The 27471-nt window shown below is 35.1% G+C and overlaps 1 protein-coding gene across 1 annotated transcript in view; it reads left to right on the forward strand.

Annotated features, from left to right (window-relative positions):
- Positions 1-25491, forward strand: part of RASSF9 (Ras association domain family member 9) — a 29178-nt gene extending 3687 nt beyond the window's left edge. Inside the window, 2 exon segments of the mRNA XM_035551839.2 lie at positions 20445-21297; positions 21300-25491. Of these exon segments, the coding sequence (XP_035407732.2) occupies positions 20445-21297; positions 21300-21719 (1273 nt within the window). The 3' untranslated portion in view covers positions 21720-25491.
- Positions 25492-27471: the final 1980 nt, after the last annotated feature.

The following is a 27471-nucleotide window of genomic DNA, read 5'->3' on the forward strand; positions in this document are numbered from 1 at the left end:
ATATGCAAAACATAAATGCTTACTGTGTTTGTATACCAGTGTTTCACATTGTATACAATTTCCTGTTTGTTAAGTAGAAGAGGAATCTATGTCCCATTAGTTTTCTGTCAGATTAGGACTTCTCTACACTTGGGTGCTAGATTTGGGTCGCTTCTGGGAATGGGTCTTTAGGTTTATCAGTCATTTAAATATTTCAAATTTTACCCATCATATCAGGGATATCTGGATCTATCATTGTCTAACCTGCCCAGTGATCTCACAACAATAGCTGATTCCATTGCTGCTTCTCTTTCATTGTGGCCACTTGGGTTTTTCACAAAAACCTTACCCAAATTTGTCAAAGCCCTACAGTTCCATGCAAGCTGTTGGTCAGGAAAGTAGCCATCCAAAAGGGAGAACATACAGAGAATTTCTCTTCACATAGTTGTCCTTGATTCTTCAGGGCTATCCTGTTAGGCACAAATAGATTAAGACATATTTTTGCCAGTGTAATTCATGCTGATCCTAAGTTTATCACAAATATATGTATGCTCTGTTGACAATACTACACATCTGAACCCACAGTGCTATTTTATGATGAAGCAGTTGTATTATAAATCTGTTATTTAAATGTATTTATTGTTCTTCTCTTCATTATGGATTTTTTTCCACCTTTTACCATGAATTTCTCAGTGCCACAGCAGTTAGCATAGTATGTCTGTATAGGAGACAATCATTTACTTTGCCTACTCTTTTTGTTTGCATCTCATTAATCTCATCTCTGGTTCAGACATAGAAAGAAAGACCATATATATCATTCATATAGATACAGCTGGAGTTCTTCCTGTCCTGAAAGTCAGATGCCCCTCCTCAGTGAGAGTAACATTCAATTATTCTCTCAGAATCTTGATTATACTGTAGGATAATGAATTAGATTAGAGACTTCATCCATGTGATACTGAGCTAACATTGCCATGTTCCCTCCCTTCCTCCCTCCCTTTAGTCGTTTTGCATTGTACCTAGTTAGCACAGTGATTTGAGTATTACTCAGAACACTTCTATTGCTCTACAGTTGAGTATGATGCTGTACTTTTTAAGCCTTGGTGAAGTGAAACTGAAATTGCTCAGCATTAAGGTTGGGACTGGAAACTATACTGGAGATCAGGTGCTTATCTGAATGAACTGTGTGTGACCCACTCTGTAAGTCTCATGTAAGGGATCATGTGAGATGTCTAATACTACTCTTCTTGGATGAGCATACCTGAAGAAAAGTCTATATGAAGCTGTAAGGGTGCTTTTTGATCCAAAACTACCAGGCATTTGGTATGTATGTTGGGGAAGGAGGGGGGTGGGGGGGGAACGTTGAAGGGAGGAGAAGGGGTGAACGGGGTGTGGGATAAAAGCTTATTTTGTATCAGTGGAGTTATCTGTGTTCAATTTTTAACTTGAAAATATGGTGTATGTTTGGTAATAGTGGAACATACACTTCTTATTTTTACTTTTCCTTGAATGTGAGATATGTTAGTGAGCTATCAAAGAAGTTCTTCTTTGAGCTGCAGTTCATACATTATAATTTATTTTCTGGTTGGACTTGTCAGCTTTGTCTCAAGGGTCAAACTGATTGCATACATTTTCTAGTAATCTTTGTACATATTTGTTCACTTCACTTTCAGGAAGAGATTTTCGTCTAGCAAAACACTAACCTTATTTCTAAAGAGTTAATTATCTACTATTCTGGGAGGGCAGACAGCAATTTCATTCCAGTGGAGTAAATAAAATGACTAATAGATGTATGTAATACTACACTATCTAAGGAAGGAACATTACTTAGGTTAAGTTGAAGCTAATCTGAAACAGTAAAACAGTGTACAGTCAGTCAGGCTGAGAAAGCACACCTCAGAAAAAGAAAAATGTTTTTAGTAATACAGAAGAAAAATCTTGCTGGGCAGTGGTGATTTTCTGTTTTACTAATAAAAAGTGAATATTTTCCATGCAGGGAGAAAAACTCAGATATGTTGCTAAGTGTAATGATTTCAGTAGAAAGATGTAGGTTTTCAGAGACGGGGAATTACTTCTTTAAAATTCTAATAACTTTAAGAAAAAATAGTCACATACTAGAACCTCTTGATTAACCTACAAAGGTAGATGTTAAGGCTCAGAAAATCTTAATTTTTCTTGCTTTCATATGATGAATAATAACTTAAAATTATGATCTTAAACATTATTGTTTGCAAGCATTGACAGCACAAGTGCTGTACAAACATGAATCAGTTCCTCCAACTTCTGTATTTAATATGTAGATAAAAATTAATGGTGACAAAAAGGGTGATACGAGATAGATTTTTTTGCTTAAAACCATATTCGCGTGTAGTGAAGCCTGGAATTGAATGTTGGACATGTTGGTACCCAGTTGTATGCATACGTAACTGAGTTATCATTGTTGCTTCTATTGTTTCTTTTATGTGTTATGATACTCTAAAGATGGTAACTTTCTGCTGTGTTCTGCAATGTTATTATGCTAGCAGTTTCACAAGCATCACATAGAACAAAACAGAGTAAAATGGGCTCAGGATGATGAACATAAAGAAAGAGTGAGAAAGTAAATGGAATTAGAAGGAAAAATAGATGACTAAATTAATTTGTTGAACCAAGGTCCTGTACAGAATGTAGGTACTGATCAAATACAGTTCAGTGTAATTCTCAGGTAGCTAAAACACTATGTTACAGACAAGCATCACACAGAATTCTCTGAATGTTTCTGTCATTAGTTTGTGTCATCTCATTTTTATCATTTATTCCATGCCTATGTCTCCCATTAACAAAAATTAGTTAGAATTGAGTGCAGTATAGTTGTCATGCAGATTCTGGTGATGCCATTTTATCTCCCAAGGACTGTAAATTTTCCACGGAACTGCAAAATTCTTACAATAAAAATGAGATATTTTTCAAGCACATATGTTACACATAAATGTAAAAGCCAAGAGCCAAGCAATGATTTTTGAATTTACACATTTTGGAGACCCTTATCCAAAAGAAAACAATTTTTGAAAGTATTGAGAACCTTTCTAGAACCTCAAAGAGTGCCTGGAATCACCAAGTGGTCTCCTTTTCCTGTCTTGGCCTATCCAGAAATGTGCACTTAGGGAGCACATGTTGTAATAGCGATAATGATACTGACTTGTTTGTGACTTCAGAAAACTGATAAGCACACTTAGCTTTCCTTAGCTGTAATTTAGGTGATAATATTTACATGCCTCAGGAGAATAAGTATGGCATGACTAGACAGTGAAAAATTCTATGGAAGTGCAGAGTGTGAAAGCAAGTTAGCAGGAGAGGTATGAATAAAATCTGGGAGTTCCTTGTTTCTAATCCTTGTACAGTTCACTAGAGCTGGCTGCTGCGCAAAGAAATGAGAATACATAGTGGATTGTTTAGGTTTGATTTTCGCATAATTCACTGAGGAATTTTCAACTGTCTAAAGTTTTTCATAATTTTAAATATGCCTTGTGGGGAGTGAGGTGGTTTTGTGAGGTGAACAAGGGGAAAGAAAGGCAACTTTTAAAACCCCAAATCAGAATGGAAAGTCTTCACTGGTAAAGATAATAAAGTTGTCCTGTGAGTATATTTTTAATTCTATGAAACTTAAGTTCTGTTATCACATGGAGAGGAATAAAAGACACTACACCTGAAAGAAAATTTTCCACTGTAAGTTTGGCAGACGTCTCAAACGTGTGCTATTTAAAAATGTGTTTCTCTTTCGCTGACTTTGATTCTCATACTTGTTTGTCTGAGTACATTTGCATCTGCTAGTTTGAGCCACTTCAAACTACAAAGTTTTAGGTGCTTGTGTGGTTGCTAGACATACATTTTTGAACATTAGTATTAGAAGTGAGGTACTATCAACCTATACAGCCCATATCAAATAGGCTATCAACCTATGTTGTAAACTTGTAGATGATGTAAACTTCTGTTTTCCTCAGATTCTTTTTTTTCTTTTTTTTTTTTTTTCCACATTTGTTATTCAGCTGCTGAGTAGCAAAAGGAAGAAGATATATTTATATAGAGGTAGGTATTTGCTATGAAAGAGGGTAAAACCTGTCAATGTGATTAATTTGTTTTCTTTATTCCCCACCCCATCTGTTCTCATTCATTACTGTAAAGAATTATGAGTTATGAATTTCCCATCATAATGGAGAATACAGTTAGCTCTCTAGATAAGCAAAAGATATTGATTTTACCCTTATTTTAATAATACAGAACTGGTAAGGATTAAATTAAATATGAAAAGGCATAACATCCTCTTGTTCAGGGGAAAAGTCAAGTTTATAGAAATGTAATAAACTAATACAACAAGTTTTGGTTTTGTTAAGGTATAAATATGTTTACCTTAATTTAACTTGTAAGGATGAATGACTTCAGTGGAATAATGTACTTGAGTGAAGACTACTCATTTTTAAGACAGTCTGCCCTTGGGTCTTGAACCTGCAATTTACTCTGTGTTAATAGATTCCTTCATCCATAGGGAACATCTTAGTTTGTTTTCCCCAGCCTCCTCCAAATTCAAAATAAGATTAATTATTTCGAGAGTAGCTTCCACTGTTAAAACTCTTTAAACAACAACAACAATAACAGCAACAAAAATCAGAGTAACAGTCAAGGCACTGTTTTGATGACATTTTATGCCTCATTTGGAAGTTATCGGATTTGGATTCTGCTTGCTGATCAAAGTGTTGATTAGTGATATTTATAAATGCAGGATCATATGCTGATTTTCAGCTACTCTTGTTTCTGTTGGCTTAAGAATTGGCAAATTGGTGTGCTGAACTGTTGTTTCACTTGGACATTACCTGTTGACAGACTTCCTCTGTACTGATTGCTGAAGTACTAAGTGTGCTTGTTTAACTTGATTATTGCCTGTATCTCTCAGGGCCACTTTGTTGACAGTATCCTGTTTTAACAAGTCCAGTCTCCTAACAAAAATTTAGGATTGATACTGACTTTCCTGCACTTTATCATACTTCTGGTTCTCATACTTTAAGGTCTGGGTAGATAACTAATCATGTTTATTTACTCTTGAAGGCCATTACAGGTGTCAGACAAAGACCTGAGTTATTTTTGGAACTGCAGTTGTGGATGGTAACAGTTCTTAGTTTTACTGACTCTCAGACTGTTCATAAGATTCAGGTACACAGTAAAGCACAAAAGGTGAATTTCATATTAGTCAATTTTAGAACATTTAGGTATCTATTTAGGTATCTATTCATCTAAGTGCTCTTTGCAGTTAATGGATACGTCTAAACTTTTCCAGAGGGTAATTCATTCAGGCTGAGACATCCATTTTAGTATGGGATTAGTCAACCCTTTGGAGGTACCTATCTTATGCCACTGATTACAGAGGAAGGTCAGAAAATTATCTTTAACTATACCTCTACATTTTAAATAGCTAAAGGTAGATGAGCTGAGCTCCACCCCAATCATTTTCAAAGGGAAGATCTTCATAGAGCATGCTCAGACCTTGTAGCACACCTATTTAACCATCTTTTGCACCATTCATTTTAGTAATTAAAAAGGGAATAGTGAATGGAGAGGTGAATTATAGATGGGTAATGTATGATTAAGGGAGAACCATCCTAATAGAAGGGATGCTATTCCCTGCCCCGCCACAAAATTCCTACGTGACGCTAGTCAAGTCACAAAAAACACAGTTTACAGAAGTGGTTACTCATTGCATGTTACTCATTTTATAATTCTATGTCCTGTAATCTGTTTTGCACAAGGGCTGAGCAGAGGAAATTTTCGGATGTCCTCCTTTGGATACCTCTATAGATATCAGTTCAGTTTAACCATATTGGGAGCTGAAACAGGTGAATGGTTTGGCTTAATTCTTTCTGAGCTTTGGGTTCTTCTATCAATAGAAGAGTATGTGAAGATAAATTAAGTAATTTGTTAGTTTATGAAGCAGTTGAATATCTAGTGATAAAAGGCATAGTAAAAAAAATAGTAATAAAAAAGTGAATTTTTTTCTTCTGTAAAGCATAGTACCATACATAAAAGAGAAGATATAAAGTGGACACATACTGAACAAAAGTAAGTTATTAAGGTTAAATTTATGAAAGAGGCTTTGATACCTAGATGCCATTGTGGTCACTTAAGACTAGCTTTAAAAATTTTGGAGTCCATTAAATTATGATTAAAACCCTCAGTAGTAACATTTTAACTGTCAGCATTCTCCAGCTACCTGTACTACCATCAGGTCTCACATCCATCCTGAGAACTGTAGTTATGTACCTCCTTCACACCCTTAAAAAATTAAGAAAAGATTAGTCTTTCACTTTTTTCAGCTATGAGTTACCACCTAAGAGCCCTGTTCAGAGCATGTGTGATGGCACACAAACTGGACCCAGTGTCCAGAACACCCCTGTAAAAAACCCATACTGGCATATTCAACATGTATTTGTCAGGGAAGTCCTGTCAAGTTTTCTAAAATGAATTCTCTTGGTATTTCTTGTCGAAGCTGTTCCATTTTGTCTTGGCTTGCACAAGTTCCTTACAGTAGCTCAGAGAAAGACAAAGCTTTGTGTTGAAGGCTTTACTGGGAGAAGGTGATCAGACTGTTGATTGTTGTTCTAATTAACTTTGTAATGTGTTATGCAGTGAACATCTGAATGTAGACTAACAGTAAATATTTAAGTTCTACCCTTCAATTTATGTTTCTGCCTATGCCACGTCAGTTCCTCCTGAACTTGCTGCTGTCAAATTCTGTTAGGTGTTGAACTGTTCTGTGTCACTTTTTGTGGAAGTTCAGGTGCTCAAGAGGGGATTATGAACGTCAGCAACAGGGAAAGCACCTGAAAGTTGTAACACTCAGTGCCAGTAAGGCCTCAGTACGTTCTGTGACTCTGGCAAAACTGAGTATTTGTTGTACACATTCAGGAGATGGGCTCTGATGTAAGGGAGAGAAGGCACCTAACTATGGATATGCTGAATTTAATTTGTGTTGGTTAAACTAAGTAGCATGGAAAACTTTAACTGTGATGCTTAAAGTTTCTGAGTGCTTGACTGCCTCTTGAGCATATTTCTTTTTATTAAGGTGCATGGTAGGCCCGTGTTTAGTGCACAAATGCACATACGACAATTTGTGTTATATATGATCTTGTAATGCATATGTTTAGCTAATAAAATATGCTGTCACGTACATTATTACAGATTTAACCTGTATCATCTATATCTAATGTTAAATAAAATATATTACTAATCCCAACTCATCATATACATATAAATAATATGTACAGAAATAGACATTTCTGTAGATTGCATTCAAATACGTCTACATATTACTAAACTGAGTACCTACAGGAGTCCTTTTAAAGGCAGAAGTGCTAAACAGAATGTGAACGTGTCATGGAAAACTTCTAAATATGTATGTTTCTCCAAACACGACAGAATTGTTCTCATGGCAGAAGGAAGAATGCCTTCATTTAGCTGTCACTGCTGTATCCCTTCAGCTTATGAAGTGTCTTATTAGAATTAAACTGTCTTTTTATCCTCCCTAAACTATAAAGTCATCCACATTGCTCATATGTTGAAAGGATCCCTAGCTGCAAAGACATTTGGATACATGAAGTAAAGAAACATCAGATTAATTTGAATGTTGACTCACGTCTGCCTTTTTGTGAACTGAAGACAACACGTAGTTTGTGGTGTCTTTCTGGAGTCGCAGCCCTCTTGGGACAATCAGTATCCCGCTGGAGATGCGTCTTGTAAAACTAGCCTCATGATTTCTTGGACCTGCCTTAGTCTTTGGCCACAGACAAAGTGTGACTCTGTGATGTCTGTGTGACATCTTTTCAGCTGCATGAAATTTTTAAATGTATTTTTCCTAAAGTGTTCAGTCAAATTCAGGGGTGTTATCTCAGACAGTTTTCCAAGGCCTTTATCTTTATGACATAATTCATCTTGACTCATGGTTTAGAGTGAGATGGCCCCAGCTGGATACAGAAGAGATATTCCTAAGAGGATTCAAAAAATTTTAGCTAAGGAAAAGAAAAACTGAACATATGAAAAAAAGTTGAAAAACAGATTATGATTTTTTTTTTTTTACTCATTATCTGTTTTCTCATGGTTCTGGAAGAGACTTTGGGCTTAGGTCATGATTAAGTTTGAATATTTTGTTCACATAGCTTTTATGAGTCATGGAATATTTTCCCTCTGCAATCAGCTTCCTTCTTCTCTCTGTCTCTCACATCTAGTTTCTTCTTTACACTAATCCAGAGAATTTCCCATTCCTCTTGATCTTTATGATCCAGCATTGACCTTGCTTCCAGACAAGAGTTCTTCCCTTTTTGCCTTCCCCATCTCTATTGTTCAGCTGTCTAGAACTAGTTTTGTAAACTCTTGTGCCATCTTTAGCAGATCATTGGCTAGGTCAGAGCCCAACCGGTAAGGTTAACAATTTATTTCATTTTTTTCAGTAGCTTCTTCAGAGAGGATGCGGTGATATTTCAGAGACCCCATCAACCTGTCCCTGACTAAGCACATATTGAAGCATTCATTGATAGGCAATTTTAGAAAATTACTTGAAAGCAGAAGCTGCACAAGTCTCCCAGATTGTTAATGGATAGTAAAATGCTTCAAGTTTCTTTTTGAAAAAGCTTTGGCCACTTTTCTTGTTAGCATAATTATGTATCTACTACTCAATTTAGCTCTTTAGAGATTTCTGTAAGTCCACTTCATCATCTCATCCTTTTTTTCCTTTCAGCTCTTCAAATATTGTAAGTAATGGAACACATTTGTCATTGAGTTAAGTTTCAGCAAGTTCAAGAGAGAAATCTGAAAAAAAAAAAAGGAAGAAAAAATGATTGTAAATGAGGTCTTGATAGAACCCCTTTTGAGGAGACACCTTCAATATACTTTAATGAAAGCAAACTAAATAGGGAAGATCACACAGAATACTTTAACAGCAGTTCCATAGTCTGCAAAATTTATTGAAATAAATACAGAAGAAAATTGAAGCTCATCTTGCCATTCTCACTCCTGGCAAACTGTAAAGAGAGACTCAAACTAGGTTTTATTTATATATATATATATGTATGTATGTATGTATATACACGTATATATGATATGATATGTAGCTTATCATATATATGTGTATCATATAATACACGTGATATTTGTATGTCTATTTATATAAGAAATGTATCTTTATATACATATATATAAACTGTTTTGAAAGATTATTAAATGACAAAAATTAAGAAAGCAAAGATAGCAAATGCTGGATTTGGGGATGCTGATGTGATTAGGCTTTGGATCTTTTGAAAAAAAATGATATGTGGTTTCTTTAATTTTACAATACACAATAGGAGAGATTTGAAATAATAAAGGGGAGCTTTAAGGATAGTGTTTAATGGGATGACTGGGCAGATCCAAAGGCTTGCATTTTCAGAAAGGGCATTTCTAAGCCTCCGTTCCTGACTCCTTGCCACTTTCAGTCATCTTTGCATTCGCATTCATTCTCACCCGACATCACATGACCTATCGTGTATCATTGAGGGAGCAATACTCAAATATACTTATATATGTAAATATTTCACTTCATGAATTCCTAGTTTTTGTAAGTTTTGTAGTTGCTAACCTATAAAGCTGGATTTAGCTGTAAAAATAGTATTCAGGATCATAATTTGCCTAAGGTAGATGTAAGCAATTTTGTAATTTGGGGGATGAGCTTGGAGGCGTAGGGGTGTTTTAAAAACAGTAGATAAAAATAGTGATTCCTTCGATGTTCATTTTCAGAATCATAGAGTACAGTGTCCATGATCTGAAATATGCCACAGGCTGGTGCTAGAGCAGTTAGAGCAGTGATGACAATAGGTAGTCATAAAGAACAGACTGTAAGGAACAGAAGAGGTTCTTTGCTGAGCCTCAGTTCAACTTGGGGAATTGATGAAGAGAAATCAAGTCCATCTGGACTTTTTTTCTTTCAGTGCAAATGAGGTTTGCATATGTCCCGTATGGTGCTATCAAGTGTAGAATTGTTTGAGCCATGCTCTGCGTTTAAAAGTTCACAGGGAGGTAATCATAACAGTCTTCTTTAGCCCAGGGAGTATCGGAAAGGTAGCATGAAATCATAGAATCATAGAATGGCTCAGGTTGGAAGGGACCTCCTAAAGATTATCTAAGTTAAAACCCGCTGCCATAGGCAGGGATGCCATCCACTAGATTGCATTGGTCAAGGCCCCATCCAGCCTGGCCTTGAATGCCTCCAGAGATGGAGCATCCACAACTTCTCTTGGCAATCTGTTCCAGTGCCTCACTGCCCTTACAGTGAAGAATTTCTTCCTAATGTCTAGTCTAAATCTATCCTCTTTTAGTCTAAGACCATTTCTCCTTGTCTTATTATTATCTACCCGAGTAAAGAGTCCTTCTCCGTTGTTTTTATAAGACCTTTTTAAGTATTGAAAGGCCACATTAAAGTTTCCCTGGAGCCTTATCTTCTCGAGGCTGAACATCCCTAGCTCTCTCAGCCTTTCTTAATAGGAAAGGTGCTCCAGCCCTCTGATCATCTTTGTGGCCCTCCTCTGGACTCTCTCTAACAGGTCCATATTTTTCTTGTGCTGGGGACCCCAAATCTGGATGTGGTACTCCAGGTGGGGTCTCAAAAAGGTGGAGTAGAGGGGGACAATCCCCTTCCTCGACCTGCTGGTTACACCTCTCTTGATGCAGCCCAGGATGCAGTTGGTCTTCTGGGCTGCAAGCGCACACTGCTAATCTTATCATTTACTTGTCTGCATCTTGTTCCCTTTATTCAACTTACCTTATTATCACTGGTCTAAGTATAGTGCACTTTGTTCATGTTCTGGCAGCCCAGACCCAGCCTCAGAATGCTTTGTGTTTATTTCTTCACATAGCAAGATATCAACAAACCCAGAGGAGGGAAAAAGTATACATTGGCCTTTCAACAAGAGCTGAACAGAAATTCATAGAACAACAACAAAAATAGTACCTACAACCCATGGAATTCCCCTCAATTCTTTTAATGTTGAAAGCTCATAAATAACCAGGGTGCTTCTAAAAGACGGTTACAAAAATTCTGATGGGAGAAGTTAGATAAACTAAATTTCTATTAGTTGTAATAACACATCTAATTTTGCCATTTTGAAGCCTACATTTTAAATGAGCTATACATAATTCTGATTCGTCTGTATTATTTCAAGTGATGGAATTTTAGATACATTCTGTACATTATTAGTAGGAGCCCCATAGATTTTGTATAGTATAACCAATGCTTAAATAAGCACAAACACTTAAATACATATAGGAGCTCTACAGAGAATTATATTTTTGCAATGTAGCAAAATTTTTGTGCTAGCTAAAAAAACCAGTGGCATCTTCACTTCTCATATAGTGAGAACTAGCCACTGCTCAAAATCGAGATGTAGCATTTACTATACTGATATTCCTAAACTTTGCATGTGGCTTACTAACATTGAGGAATTTGAAAATGCCTATCTTCCTATTTCCCATATCGTGGTCTAAAGAATACCTACCACTGGATATGTCAGTGTTTGTTTTGGCTGTGCAATTCTTCATGGATCTGCCATTCCTGTATCACAGCTGCTTCCTCAGTAGCAGTTGCAATATACACATCAAAGCATGTTTTCCCAGTAAAGCAAATTGTTATTGTTGCTCATCTTGGAAAATATTTTGGCAGACACCTAGCTCTCTTTTCTTCTCAAACCTTCACTGTGTCAGGCCATCACAAATACAGACCTGATATGATGTGCATGTTGTCTGTCATGGCATTTTGTGTATACGGCAAATTTGCTAATGTTACTCACTGAAATTCCAAACATTTTTTTGCATAATATCCACTAACAACCTTATGACTTTGAATATACAATGGAGAAAGGATGATCTGTCTGACAGGAAGGAAGATTTAAAGTGTGGATGTAGTTTATAGGGAATGTATACCTCCAGGAGAGGGAAATAATTTCAGAGGTAAGACAGTAGAAAAAGGCAGGGGCAGATGCAGTCTTCATCTGAATGGAGACTGCAGCCGTTTCACTTGCCTATAGCTGAAGTTATTGCAAGTGTAAACATGGTATAGGGCAGAGCTAATAAGCAAAGGGGAGTACATAGTAGCTTTTGGTCAACTCCGATGAAAATCTGTACTTGGAATTTGCAAAGGAGATTTTGCAAAACATGATCTGCCACTGGTGCTATGACAGAGAATGTCTTTTTTTTTTTTTTTTTTTTTTTTTCTGGATAATCTGCTATAACTATTGCTTTTATCTAGTGAGTAAGGTGGATAATTCCTCTCACAATAAATTATTTTTTATTTCTCTATGTCTATTATTAGTGCAACTTTCTGATTTAGTGCATTTTTCTTGGCTTACATTTTTATGTTATATAAACTCTGCTATCCATCCACTTATCAGATGATATAATTATTACTTTCAGTTCTTGTTGGTCCTTCTTGTGAGTTGCTTTTATTCCTTTATGTCTGATTTAAGTATTATGGGGTGATTTTTTATTTATTTAAATATTTATTTTGGTTGGATTGGGTTTCTCTCTTTTTATTTTTCTTAAATATTTGTCCTTGTTTAGGTACCTGTGTCCCAAGTGGTACAGCTATTAGAAAAAACACACAGTTTCCCATGGGATTTTCACTGAAGTTTGGCATTTAAAGTCAACAAGAATTCTGTTTTGAATGACTTATTCACAATAAAAAAAAAAATCTTACAGATTTTTTTTAAATCATCATAAATGTCATGTTATTTATCTATGACAGAAAAGTACTATCCCGTACCAATTCAAAGGTATTTTATAAAATTGTCGTAGAGCACTAATATAGTGTAAAATGACTGAGCAAACAGAAATTTCTACCATAGGTCATTGGTAGAATCAGTACTCTAACCATAGATCATTATAATGAATGCAATTTTGTAGCATTCAGTAGCAAATTGAGGTGATGGCATTCCTCTGGAGGAGGGGCCAAGGAACTAGTTATACTTTTAAGTGCAAAAATGATAATTGATATAAGCCATAATTCTCAACAGCTGTTGCTAATTAAAATGTTTCATAAAGACTTCCTGACAGTATGGAAATCTTGCTGAATTAAAACTTAACACATTTAAAAGGGAATTGCAAAATATACATAAACTGATAATAAGAGAAACGTGTTGTACAAAGCTAGCTGTTTTAAATAACTTTTGTTTAAATAATTTTCTTATTTTAAATATCTGAAATATTTCAGTTAGAACATCCAAATTATCTTGTATATGCACGTGTTTGAAAAATGTCACATGAATATCTAGATGCCTAATTTTCTCTTTTATTTTTAATAAATGCCTATGTGGATTTCTGTAAAGGAGGAAGCTATGTCATAGAACAAAATTAAATGGGTACAGAAACAGATGGTAAAGAGAAATTTAAGTTATTTATTTTGAAAGAATTATTTTGTTTTCACAAGTTGTATGGTGTTCTTTCCAAATGTTCCTGCAGCATCAGGAATAATCTGATTATATATATGTTTTTTATTGTCATAGTTAAAGCACTGTCTTGCCAAAATACTTCTTAGCTAGACATTGCCCTTACTTTTGTGTGATGCAAAAGAGAATAAAGAGCAAGAATCTGGCACCTCATATATGGAATTTGTATCCCCTACATGCTATGGACATTAACTGTGTAACATTAAATTAATATTTCTGAAATGAATGCATTTGTTTTATTTTATTTTTTTTTATGGATAGGTGAAGGGGAATGGGAATGTAGTTAGTTAACAGACTGTCTTGAATCCCTAAGGATCTGGAATATTTCCAGCTTCAATGGGTGGTGAGAGAGTAGATACTTCCTCATTGCTCCATTAGGAAACTCAGAAGCATGTAATCTACTTAGACAGGAGGCATACTGAGTGTAGGATTTGACCTTCATTAGTTTCTGAATAACTCTTCAGAAGGTGATACAAAGTTGAGTAAAAAGTTAGATTAAATGTGGATGGTCTGATTAAACTTAGTGTGAACTTTTAATACTATCCGTTTGTTCCCCAAGAGGTTGAAAGACTCTTGAACTCATTTTTCATATGGGCTGTGTATTCTCTACAGCTTTAGTGTATAAACTTACACAGTCAAATATCCCTTTTGATCAAATTGTTAGAGTTTCAGACAAGCAGGGCTTTTACTTGTTGCAAATCTCACAGACAAAAGTCCCACAGAGACAAAATATATTTTATTTTTCTTCTAAGTGATTGTCCATTGCTTCAAGTATGTTTTCTACATATATGATAATATGCTGATATTTTGAAAAATGAATAATAAAAGCAATATTATATTATAATTTCTAAATATAAACTGATAAACTACTTAGCTCTTATATAACCTTTGAGAGAAGTTCTCAAATGACAAGTACAGCATGCCCTATAATATGAAGACATGAGGTATCTGCAGTTGTTTGTATCAAAGATGTGTCCCTGTAATATTGGCCTCTCCATACTTCCAAAAAGTAAATATAATTAAAAGCCATCAGATTGTTTTGATAAGTTAGTTATGGCTTGGAACTGAGGCACAGAGGTAACAAGGTTTATTATTGAGTGCCTAAACAAGGTATGTGCTCTCTGTCATCTTGCACATGGAGGAAGCACGTAAGGGTGCAGAAGACCATAGCACAAACCAGTCACTCCTTACATTAGTCAATATTAGAAGTGTTGTTTTCAAGCTGTCTCATATTTTGACTTTGTGCAACATAAGTATGTGTTTTTGTTTTGTCTATACATTGCTGGAATGTATTACCTTTCTTCCCCTAGGCCTGAATAATAAATTAATGAAGCGTATATCTGATATGCAACAATCAGCTTGTGCTGACACAATCAAGGCTTTGTGTGAGGTCTGTGATATGATTAATATGTTTTTTGGGGGGTGATAATGAAGAGAAACAAAATATAGAAGGCATGAAACTAGAAATCAAAACAAACAAAAAGGATTGGACTTTTGACCATTCTTAGGAAAGGAAGGACTTAGAAAAGGAAGGACTTTTGACCGTTCTTAAGTTTAAATGCTCATCTTTTCCAGAACAACAAGTGACTTTGGAAGAAAAAGAAAAAAAGAAAAAAAAAAAAAGACATGCATGGTACTGTTATCATCAAGGCTTTAAAATCATGGTTAGATAGATAGAACATTTCAGTGATCAATTCAAAGAAATAGAATTCAAACCAGAACTGAAAGCTTTAAAGATTGTTTACGTCAACACCAATAAACTTTTTTTTAAAAAGAGAAGTTGCCCAGCTAGTTTTGAAGCTACTAGAAGATGTTTCTGAAAGTGTTTTTCAAGAAAGCCAAATATTTAAACTGGAAAAACATCTTAGCTGCTACAGACGCATTAATTGATGTGTTATTCAAAAATAACAGTTCTTTTGCTTTCGTTAAAAAAATGCAGGATGCAAAGACCAAGGAATCAGTAAATATGAGAAGCTTGCCCCTTTGTTTAAATGACCATCTAAAACTAGATCTTGTTGAATATTGTCATTTCTATTACATAGCAGAGGAAAAAAAAGTCGCTTTCCATGACCAACATTTATTCAATTTAAGGAGTGACAAACTGGATTACCTCTTCCTTACTATTGAAATTACTTCCTGGATTTCCTTATAAATGACATTAACATGTTAAACAGCAATTTTTTAGGTCTCATGTTTAAGTTATCTGTAGTAAGTCTAATACTATCCGAACCATTCCTGTTACCTTTCTCTTGGACAATAAACCAGAATGTGATTGGATTACTCTCACCTGTATTTAGCTATCTGAAAACGAGGTGTTTAGTTGAAGGTGACAAATTTCTTGTAGTCAGTGAAAGAGAGGAATAGCTTCATTTGAGGTTTCATCCAAAAGATCATAAACGATTTAGAATATGGAGACTTTCTTCTTGGAGATCTACTCTCCTCTCATGTTAAGGAGGAGCTTTGATGATAAATATATACTGAAATCTTAACTTCCAGATGTCTAAGTGTGATGAATTCCACTTATATGCAGAATCTGGTCTCCTATTTCTATAAAGAAAGCACTACTTAATGAAGGATGGTTCCTAGTATTAGCATCTCCTTGCATCCTGAAAGCAGGTCTTTAATAATTGTTATGGTGTCCCTGACAAGCTAAAGTCTCGTTTTTGTTTGGCATAACTTGGATCAACTACCATTAAAGAATTAGAGAATAAATTTTACTTAAAAGGTCCATGGTAGGCCACATCAGTTTACCTCTTTATAGTGGAAGATAATAAAGAACACTTAGAACATTTTTTTTTTTAAGATTTTAGAATTCCATGGTACTCTATGAATAAGATTATAAGTGATTCGTTAATTCTTTTTGAATTAAAAAGCAAAAGCAAAAAATATAGTAAGGCTACTGAATAAAAAAGAGGATAATATAGGTTGTGACAAACACATGGAAAAAAAATGCACTTTACAGATCTGTTTTGATTCAAGAATTACAGAATGTTTTTTCTTCTCTTCTTTTCTCCAAAAGGTGACAATATAATTAGATGTATATTATATATACTTATACATTCACACACACATATATATGTAAAAGTATATATATGTATGTAGACGCTACTTGAGTTCTTTGTGTACCTTCATGTGTATGCATTTTCCATTCCTGCAGCACTACTACGAGTTGTGGACTTTAGCATGTTAAATAGACCAGCAGAGAAAAATCCTTCCCAAGAAAACTCAATGTAAAGTCTGAGTAGACAAGTGCAATGTAACTGAAAAAAATAGTCAGTGGGAAGTCCATGTAAAAACACGTATAACATAAGTACTTATCAGTACACAAATGCAATGGAGTATCTAAGGAGTTATGTTTTTTTTCTGAAGGTTTACTAATATCTAAAAGAGAAAGTAAGCTTCTGCATAACTCAAATGAGCTCTTGCGCACTGAAAATACTGAGTAGGAGATGATACTTCAGTCAGGCAAAAACAAGAATGAGAAAAACAGGACGAATTTCCATGTGCAAACACATTACATAAGTCTCTCAGAAGAGTGCTCAAAGACTGAGATGACACACATTCTCTAAAATGTATGTATTGATTATGAAAAGCAATGGGAAATACCTGTTCTGAACTTACTGCCTCAAAGTCCCAGCCTAGTATTTCTTACATTTTTACATCTATTTCATTTTTATTTTTTTCTGGCAGCACTTTTATAAGTTGAAATTCAATGACTGCTAGTATACTTTTACTTCTATGTCTGTTGTTTATGTATAAATGGTGAGCATTTTTTGAGACACTTACTTTTGATAATTCATTTTCCATTATTTTATTCTTAATGTATAATGTAACCGTAGTTTCTTTTTTCTTTATATCTATAGTGTAAAACAAATACTGAGCTACTTGACAGTCACCGCTGACTTAAATTGCAATTGTCTATTTATATGTTTCATTTAACTACTAATCTCTCAACAGACAAAAATATTTCTATAGCATCCTGTATACCGTGAACCTGAAAGAATTTACAGATATTGACTTTTTATCATGTGACATACCTAACAGTAATGCTATTTAATCTGATATTATAACTCAAATAGTTGTTTCTTGATGCATTTTGCCATTTTCTATGTCTGTGACATATTCTTATTTTCGTAGTCTAGGAAAAATCTATTAATCTTCTGAACACCAGTTTTAAAAACTAATTGTGGTAAAATGCTGGCCTGTAAGAAGGAGCTATTGAAGTGGGAAAATGATGTCATCACTCAGAGTAATCTAGCAAAACACAAATTTTATGGAAGGATGTTCCAAGGCCTGGAGCAATTGGACAGAGCTCTGCTGTGTGGTAGTAATAAAAAAGTCACTTTTGTATGTTTTATTTGTATTTATTTGCAGTCTGCAGTCTTTTGAGGATTCTTGCCTTGTGGTCAGAGTGGCACCTAGAACTGAGTCAATCATGGTTCAATTTTTTGGATTACAGTTTTTCTCCCGTGTTGTGTAATAAACAAGAAAAAGAAAAAAGTTGGATTGCTTTAATAATCATAGGGTATAGCCCTAATTAACCCAAGTAAAACTCCTAAGTCTCAAAAAAAAATAGAAATCTCTTGTGAATATTTAATCATAGGTAGAAAAAAAATGTGGTATTGAGCCCTTAGAATGCTGTCAAAATTGTCATTATCATTTTCAGGCTTTCCCCATCAGACTGGGTTAAATCCCATTCATTAAAATGAATTGGAATTGATACCAGAAAATCTAAAGATATGCATTTTTGCTCAGAGAATTTATTGTTTTATCATTTTAGGCAAGAATCCAAATCACCAGGTCTGGGCAAGCGAAAATTATGCATGTGGAGGCTAGAAGATAAGAATATCCTGGACATCACACTCTCCTCTCCTTTCAGCTACATCTCTTACATTGGCAGTGGCCTTGTGTCATTGAACAGCCTATGGCAGTCCAAACATAAAAGTTAGCTATAAAGTAAAATTTCTGCATTTTGTCATCTGAATCACACTCTAGGCTCTGCTGATTATATTGATTAGACAACTACAACAATTATAATGGGATCTTAGATATTTTAATTTAGATGTCTGTATCTGTAATGTGGTACCAATTGGTAAGGTCAGATTAATACCACATTCATTGGAATTCATAAATAGAATGTATCTTAAAGCATTCATTTCTTTTTCATTCAATTCATTCATTTCTTGCATTCATATAAGTTATATTTTGAAAAATTTCTGTATTTCTGTATTGCTTGAAAATGCAGATGTGGCAGAAGAACTGCAGATCTATCTTACCATCAAGCTCTATTATATTTTCTCATTTTCAGCAGTATTTCAAAGTCCACTTATGCTCAGTATTTATTTGGAAGCATGATTCTTCCCCTATTCCCTGCGTGATATTAAGAGCTCCTAAATTGTGCAATGTTTGTGTGATGAGAACAGATATGCAGATCTGAAAGTTACTCTGCTGTAGATCTGTATGTTACTCTAGGACAGTCTGGAAATTTAATGCAGATTGCCACACTTTGATACTTATTGGTAGTTAACACTTGTTAAGTGTACAAAAAATAAATATGATGAAATACATTTTTGTGGGAGATGCACATTTACCTGGGCTAGTATTAATATTAGAGAAGAAGCTGAAATAGGCGTATTTTTCTGTTACTGATTCCAAAAGTATTTCTTCATGTAATTTAAAAAAGTGTATTGTGTTGTACAGGAAAATAGGAGTTTTTCAATGTTGTAGGCATATCAGGATTATAGCTGTTATTCATATGGTCTCTGCCATTTTGACCTGGTTTGGGTTGGGATAGAGTTTTTTTGTTTGTTTGTTTGTTTTTTCATAGGGGTATGTGCTGAGTTTGGGTTTTAGGATGAGAATAACGCTGATAACACACTGATGTTTTAGTTGTTGCCAAGCAGTGCTTACAATAAGTCAAGTTCTTTTCAGTTTCTTGTGCTGGCCTGCCAGTGAGGAGACTGTGGTCGCACAAGGAACTGAGAGAGAACACAGCCAGGACATCTGACTCAAACTGGCCAAAGAGAGACGTCCCGTACCATATGGTGTCCTGCTGAACTATAAAACTGGGATGGTTGGCCAGGTATGGGACAGCTGCTCAGAGAGGGGCTGGGGACTGGTCAGCAGTTTGTGAGCATAAAATGGAGCGTGGCCAGCAGGTCAAGGGAGGTGATCCTCCCCCTTTACTCTGCCCTGGTCAGGCCTCACCTGGAGTACTGTGTCCAGTTCTGGGCTCCCCAGTACAAAAAAAGACAGGGATCTTCTGGAAAGAGTCCAACGGAGGGCCACAAAGCTGATACGGGGCCTGGAACATCTTCCTTATGAGGAAAGACTGAGAGACCTGGGTCTGTTCAGCCTTGAGAAGAGAAGACAGAGGGGATCTTATCAATGTTTACAAAGATCTTAAGTGTGGGAGACAGTGGGATTTGGCCAACCTCTTTTCAGTGGTTTGTTGGGTTAGGACAAGGGACAATGGTCAAAAAATGGAGCACAGGAAGTTCCACATCAACATGTGAAAGAACTTCTTCACGGTGAGGGTGATAGAGCACTGGAACAGGCTGCCCAGGGAGGTTGTAGAGTCTCTTTCTCTGGAGATATTCAAGGCCTGTCTGGACACCTACTTGGGCAACCTGCTCTAGGGAACCTGCTTTGGCAGGGGCGTTGGACACAATGATCTTTCGAGGTCCCTTCCAACCCCTGTGATTCTGTGATTCTGAGAGCAATTGTATTGTGCTTTATTTGTTTATATATATATATAAAATTATTATTTTTTCTTCCTTTGCTGTCCTATTAAACTGTCTTTACCTCAGCCCATTAATTTTATCCAATATTTTTAGATATTTTCCATGGAGGGAGTGGAGGGAGTGAATGGTGGTGTGGTGCTTAGCTGCCTGCTGGGTTAAACCGTAACAAAATTAAATTCTATTTAAATTTCGTCTCTCTTTTTTTTTTTTTTGTTTTTTTTTGTTTTTTTAGATCTCCCAGCAAGGAGATGGCTTCAAATGAAAGAGAGATTGTGGTGTGGGTTTGCCAGGAAGAGAAGATTGTATGTGGCCTGACAAAACGCACAACTTGTGCAGAAGTGATTCAAGCACTACTTGAGGAACATCAAGCAACATTCGGAGAGAAAAAGGTCCTCTTTGGAAAACCTAGTGATTATTGTATTGTAGAAAAATGGAGAGGCTCTGAGCGAGTCCTTCCTCCATTGACAAAGATTCTGAGACTTTGGAAGGCCTGGGGGGAAGAGCAGCCCAATTTGCACTTTGTGTTGGTAAAGTCTGATGCTTTCCTCTCATTTCCATTGTGGAAAACAGCTGAAGCTAAGGTAGTACAAAATGTAGAAAAGCAGTGGGAACTCAGCCCAGCCAATTACATGAAGATGTTGCCAATAGACAAGCAAAAGAAAATTGTCAGGAAGACTTTCCGGAAACTGGCCAAACTTAAACAGGACAGCGTTCAGCAAGACAGAGATAATATGGAGACACTGATTCATCTGATCATATCTCAAGATCATACCATTCATCAGCAAGTCCTTAGAATGAAGGAACTAGATATGGAAATTGAAAAATGTGAAGCACAATTCCATTTAGACCGTGTAGCCAATGATGGAGAAAATTATGTGCAGGACTCCTATTTAATGATCAATCCAAGTGAGGCTGAGCAGCAAGGGAGTAGGCCAGATGATCAAAAAGAGATGCACGAATATTTCAGCAAAAGTGAGGGAATTTTACAGGTCGAAGAGAGACTGAAACATCACAAACAATTAATAGAGAAGCTGTGTGCTGAAATTGAAAAAGAAGTATATGGTATATGTTCAGAAAAAAAGGAGATGATATTCGCACAGAAGGAGCTTCTAATGCTCAAGTAGAAAACTCAAATTTGGAAAGTGTAAAGTATGAGCTGGAAAAAAGTATGAAAGATGGTCTGAGAATCAATTCATACCTGAGCTGCATTCAGAAAGAGCTTACCTACAGGGACTCATTGCTTCAAAAGAAGGAAAAAGAGTATGAACTTCTTACAGAAGAATTTAATTTACTACATATTAAAGACAACATCGAAACTAGGCTTCCATTGAATGAAGAGCCACCCAAGGGCAGTGGCAACTCCAGTAACAGCATTGCAGTTCCTGACTTTGTTCACAGAGTGACTAATCTGGACATAAATGATACAGACTCTGACACTGGAATCAGCTCTACACACAGTCAGGACTCTGAAATAACTTCTGGGGACATGGTACTGTTATCAACATAGTTGAAAACAGTCATGCATTTTTGAAAAGTTATATTTTGAGGGATACATAGAAGAATAGGTAGACTTTATTGTCTTGAGAGTTCAGCCTCTTAAGATGTTACAACTGTGGCACCCCTCTAGCAAAGTAAACAGTGTCTATGTGCTTAAAAGTATACTTGTGGTTAAATGCACAGGCAGTCTCATGGGTTCACTGCTAACAGGTGCAAAGTTGTTGGCTTTGCTAAATCAGGACATACTGTTTAGACCTTGTAATATTGATACTCAGTGAAACAGCAGCATTCTGACTAGCTTGAACCAAACGCCTGGAGTTTTGATATCCCACAACCTTTGATTTCACATCTACATCTCCCTAACTATTAAGGAATGTGAATTAGAGATTAGACCCAACTAAATGGAGAGATTGATTTTCTACTCTGTTACATAAGCTTTATTCAGCTGGAATTTCCCTGGCATATAATATAATCAAGCATGTAGTCTGTTAAAAATTAGCTTTTATGATGCTGTAAGACAAAAAAATGCAATTGTATTTATGCTATATATTTAAACTTAGTGCTGAGTTAACAGGATGGTAGGTTCAAAACCACCTATGTCCCAATTTAAAAATGACCTTACACACATAGGTAGTTAATTTCCATTGTCTTTCAGCACGTCTAACTGCTACTAAGATCTTTAAAACTCCTGCTCCTCTGCTGTTACCCTGCAGTTGCCATGGTGATGCTATATGGGCATATAGTTTTGCCAGCGGGCATGTCAGAACTGCCTACCTCCTGTTTCTGTGAGCTGATCAAATCCCAAGCTCACACCTAGCCCCAGGGGCATTTTCAGGAAGGCTTTCTTCTGCTTATCTCACCAGTAAGATCCAATGTCTTGGGCCTCCTCAAATCATGACTACCAAATCAAACATAAACCAAGAGACAGACAGGGGCCAGACATTTTTGGCTCTGGCTACTGGTTCCCAAGAGCCAGGTAGTTACTCTTCTCAAACAGCAGATAGGTTGTCCAATCCTGTCCAGTACTGATTTGGAGCAGCAATACGGCCCTTATGTTATCTCCTTGGTGAGAACTTTAGGATACAACTAAAACTGTTCCAATTTAAATATTGGGCCGTGAGGGAGGGAGAGGAGAGTGTCAAATTATTTCACTTAGGAAGTAGTCATTAAGATCACTTGTAAATTCAGAATTGAAGTATATGTCTCCCCAGTTACCGAACAAGATTTCTAACTCTGAGCTAGAGACTTTGCTAACAGAGAGAACATGAGTAATTTCTGGGTTGCACACTGAGGGTTGCCATGTTTCTGTTTTGCAGATCAATCTGTTTAAGGCTCTTGAAAACATAATGTAAATCTAATTAACTGAATTGAATGGAGAAAGAGTTACAGCATTTCTAAATGAAGTTTAACTCCAACAAAGTTCAAACAGATACTGGAATTAAAAGCCTTCAAAGTAAATGAAAGAACAATACCTAGATGGAATAAATATACTTTCAGGAGCACTGCTTTCCTTTCCTATATTTTTCTTCTCTTAAATGTCTGTCAACCATCTGTATTCTAAAATGACGGAAGTGCTAGGACTGCTGATTAACACATATTTGATACAGGAAAAAAAAAAGTCTAAAAAGTCAGTTTTCATGTTTCTTTTTAAAAAAAAAGATTTTTGAATCCTGGATATTATAGAGTTTTTATTCCAGGAATATGTGCTAGTTACCTTAATATATTTTGTGTTGTGTTTTTATCATACAATGTTATTTGAATACTTCAGTAATAATATGTCATACGTAGACTCATCAGCTCCTGATGGAAATATATCAAATATCTCTGTAATAATTTATTAATGCAAGTCAGCATCTTTTGAAATCTGTGGTATTGCTCTGACAGGTAGAAAGTGCAGAGCTCTGAACGTTGAGAGTAGGCTAATGTATTCTCTGAGTTCTTGTGAATGTAGGTAATAGTTATTTCTACTGAGTCTTTTTTTTTTTTTTTTAATAAATACTTAGGGGATAAAAATTCAAGCAGAATAATATTCATACCTATGCAGGCCAGTACAAGACCTGTGTGGGAAATAATTTCCACTCACACTCTACCAGAGTTAGTTTACGCATAGGAACTTGTACTGGTTTTTGGATGTGATCTTTATCCACAATATGTGCTTGATTGTACATCCCCTGCAATGTGTAGATCTTAAGAGTATTATTGTGTTTTAAAAGAAAATAGGAAAAATAGGTTGAGAGAGTATTTCTTAATAAAATAAAATAACACAATTCACAATGTTTTGAAGCTTATAATTTGATATTTCATAAAAACTTATTTCTTTCTGAATTTAAATGAATGTACAGGATAATGAAATACTGTATGCACTCTCTGCTATTTATCTGCTTATACACTTTTCATGCACTTGTTTAACCTGTTTTTAGGTTGCTAATAGTAGAATTTATCATCCTTTATGCTCCTTACTTAACCATTTTTACTTTGCCATAACTGTCTATATATATTTTTTTTTAATTATTCCCAGAAGGAAATGCAAACCCAAATATTTTGTCTCATTTTCTGACATTCTTTTAAGCCAATTCTCTTTCCATCTTAACATTTGAGGTTTATTTTATAAAAAAATTCCACGGAGTATGTTATACTTATGGACAAAGTTCAAAAAAGTCTTACATAAGAGGAAATAAAAATTCTACGCAGGGAGAGAAAACAGGAAACATCAAAGTGTAATGAAAGGAAATTCAGTACTTTACACTCATCTGTACAATGGGTTTTGAAAGAAAAATAAATATTTATTTCAGAGTGAGAGGAATAAAAAAGTGAGTAGGGTCAGACTCAGCCTGATTGTTTTGGGGTGGGATAGGTTAGTTGCTGATATGAATCTAGGCAGATATCTTCAGTGACTGTCATCTGAGCTAACAATACTGAAATGAAACAGTACTGACACTTGGCTAATACAAAGTGCACTGGCTCCTACATACCTAAATAGTAACACATATATATTTGTAACCAATATAACTATGAAAATTTCCGTGGAACAAAGTATATACCCCAATCTCATGTTTCTGCACAACTTACTATATACTTTTACAAATTTGATGAAAGCAAATGAGTCAATTTAATTACCTACTTAAGTTCCTTGATGATGACTCTTTCATTTACAAGGCAAATATAAAATACAATTATCATTTTATTATACATAAATTTACAGTATTTAATATCCACTTATATGCTTAAAAATTACAGTGTTATTACATTTTATTTTATTTTTTCCCCTGGAAAACTGAGCAATCCCCAAGAAATTCTATTACTTCAGACTAATAGATAATATCTTTATCTTCAGATTGTACATTCAGGGATTCTTCTACCAGCTGCCTTATGTTCCATATATACATACAGATTGCTGACAAAGGATATTCTATTATATGATACTGACAGATTGAAGCTCTCATGTCTGTGAATTTCAACTTGCAGCTTTGGGCTGCTAAGATTAGTAGGCTTTTCATTTCTCTACATGCCCAGAATCATCATTTGTTAGTTTTTGCATATTTCCAACTGTGCAAAGACATAAACAGACGTAACAAATCATTATTACAAAATCATATCATTTCTACTTCTGATTGCCTAATTGTGTTCATTGCTTTGGAGAGACAAAAATCTAGATTTATGAACCTAATTCAGCAATGTACTGATGTATTTAGCTTTAAGCAAATAGTAACTTGAATTATTTTATGTGTGATGCATGTTGTAATTTCTTTAGTAATATGTGAGCATTCCTTGCTAACTTTTTAATATTCTCAACTGTTCATTCTGTTTAAATATACATATATTTTTTTTCCATTTTCATCTCATTAAACTTTTTTTTTTTTAATAAAATATCTTTTCTAATGATGAATATGTTCATTAATAGTGAAAGTGGTACATGCACATAAGAACACAAGTCTCTAATCCAAAGGACTTTTTTCTAAACCTACCTTAGACCATCTTTTCTGGTCTTGCAAGTTAAGTAAGCTTGCAGTTGCATGCTCAGCGTGATTATATGCATAATATTTTCTTTTCCTAGAGCTGTGGTGTTTATCCTTCTGGGTATTTTACTACGGTATTTCAAAAGCATCTAAATTATTTGACATTTTATAAAATCTGAAATGTGTTCAAATGAATGTAGTTTATTTTTTAAGATTCTATTTTGTTTGTGATACAACATTTCGTAAAATGTAATAGTCTCATTCCAAAGTTATTTTGTTGTCATTTTTTAAATTTTTTTATTTTAACAAGAAACCCAGAGTATGTTACACTATAACAAAGTCTTATAGTCCATTCTCAAACAGAACTTTCCATGACTGAAATGATTGTCTTACAAAGAATGGTTTGCTGGGATAGAAAATACACACAGAAGTAGTTTCTTTCTAATACTTAACAGAGTATAATATTTCATTTATATGCCCTACATCAAACAGAGATTTTCAGAGAGATGCTTGCAGACTGAATTTCTGGAATCAAATTCACGGCTGCCTTTCATGTCCAATAGATCAGGTCCAACTGGAATCCAGTCACTCTTTTTTTTTTTTTTTTTTTTTTTTTTTTTTCATGAGAGCTCTTTGTAATGTTTTACTAGCCTTCAGGTTTCACCTAGGAAACATTTCTAAATAAAAACATGTAGATAGGTTTCAGCAGTATTTTGCTTTTTCTGAATTATGAATTAAGTGCTTACATTTTATGATACATTTGTTTATCAGAAAAAAAAAATCTCGAACTTCAAATCTGATTAGTATTCATACTAGTTTTCTATCTTATTCGACTGGAATTTGAAGTTTTTCATATCAGTGATTCATTCATAAACCAAATTATCATTCCATTTTCAAAAACATTTACTGTAAGAATGACGGAAACTCTTGACTGTGCTAGCTTTGTCAGCTGAATCCCCGGTAAAGGTGGGAAATGTAGTCTTTCTACATGTAATGCAGGTTTTGGTTTATGCAATAACTGTATGCATATTTTGCTTGACTAGCCTGTTGGTTGAGATTTTAATTCATGTAAATATTTGAAAACTTAATTTGTGATCTTCATTCATTGGCAAGCATTTTTCAGGAAATAATATTTTTTTTGGGGGGGAGAGGGAGATTACTTTGTTAAGAATAACTCTTGTTAGGATCCAGTTAAGAAAGAATAAAGGCAAAAAGGCCAGTTGGTACAAAAGGTTTGCTGGCAGCCAGAAGCTTCATTTGATCCTATGAAGGTTGGAGGGAGCTTATAATATTAACTGAAGAAAGTCAAGCAGTTACTTCAATTATTTTCTATGATAATTTTTTTTTCATTCCACAATGCATACAAGTAGAAGAGTACACAAGGGCATCTGAGCACTTTACCCGTGCAGTCCTGAGAATAATATGTCAGTAACTCTTACAGATTATAGGGAAAAGGAGTTATTTGCATGAGAAAGTAGTTAGGCATAATATTAGACAGGGACCTTTTGATTTAGAGAGCTTTTGTCACTCATGACCTACAAGTAGTACATACTCCTTTTGTATTAGACTCTAGTGACAAAAAAAAATATATATATATATATATATATATGTATATGCAGTGTTCACTGTAATTTAAATTCTTTTGCAGGTCGTCACAGACTATGTGAACATAAAGCTTGTTTTGCCATTTTCCCCATTTCTGATTCCACTCATCTTCATACTTTACCTAAATATCAGTCTTATCTTTTTTGCAGCTCTGTGCAATTTCCATTATGTTCATATCTGTACTTTTTGTTTTTTTGAGTT

Source organism: Cygnus atratus, chromosome 1 (genome assembly GCF_013377495.2).
Source record: "Cygnus atratus isolate AKBS03 ecotype Queensland, Australia chromosome 1, CAtr_DNAZoo_HiC_assembly, whole genome shotgun sequence".
Lineage (NCBI taxonomy): Eukaryota > Metazoa > Chordata > Aves > Anseriformes > Anatidae > Cygnus > Cygnus atratus.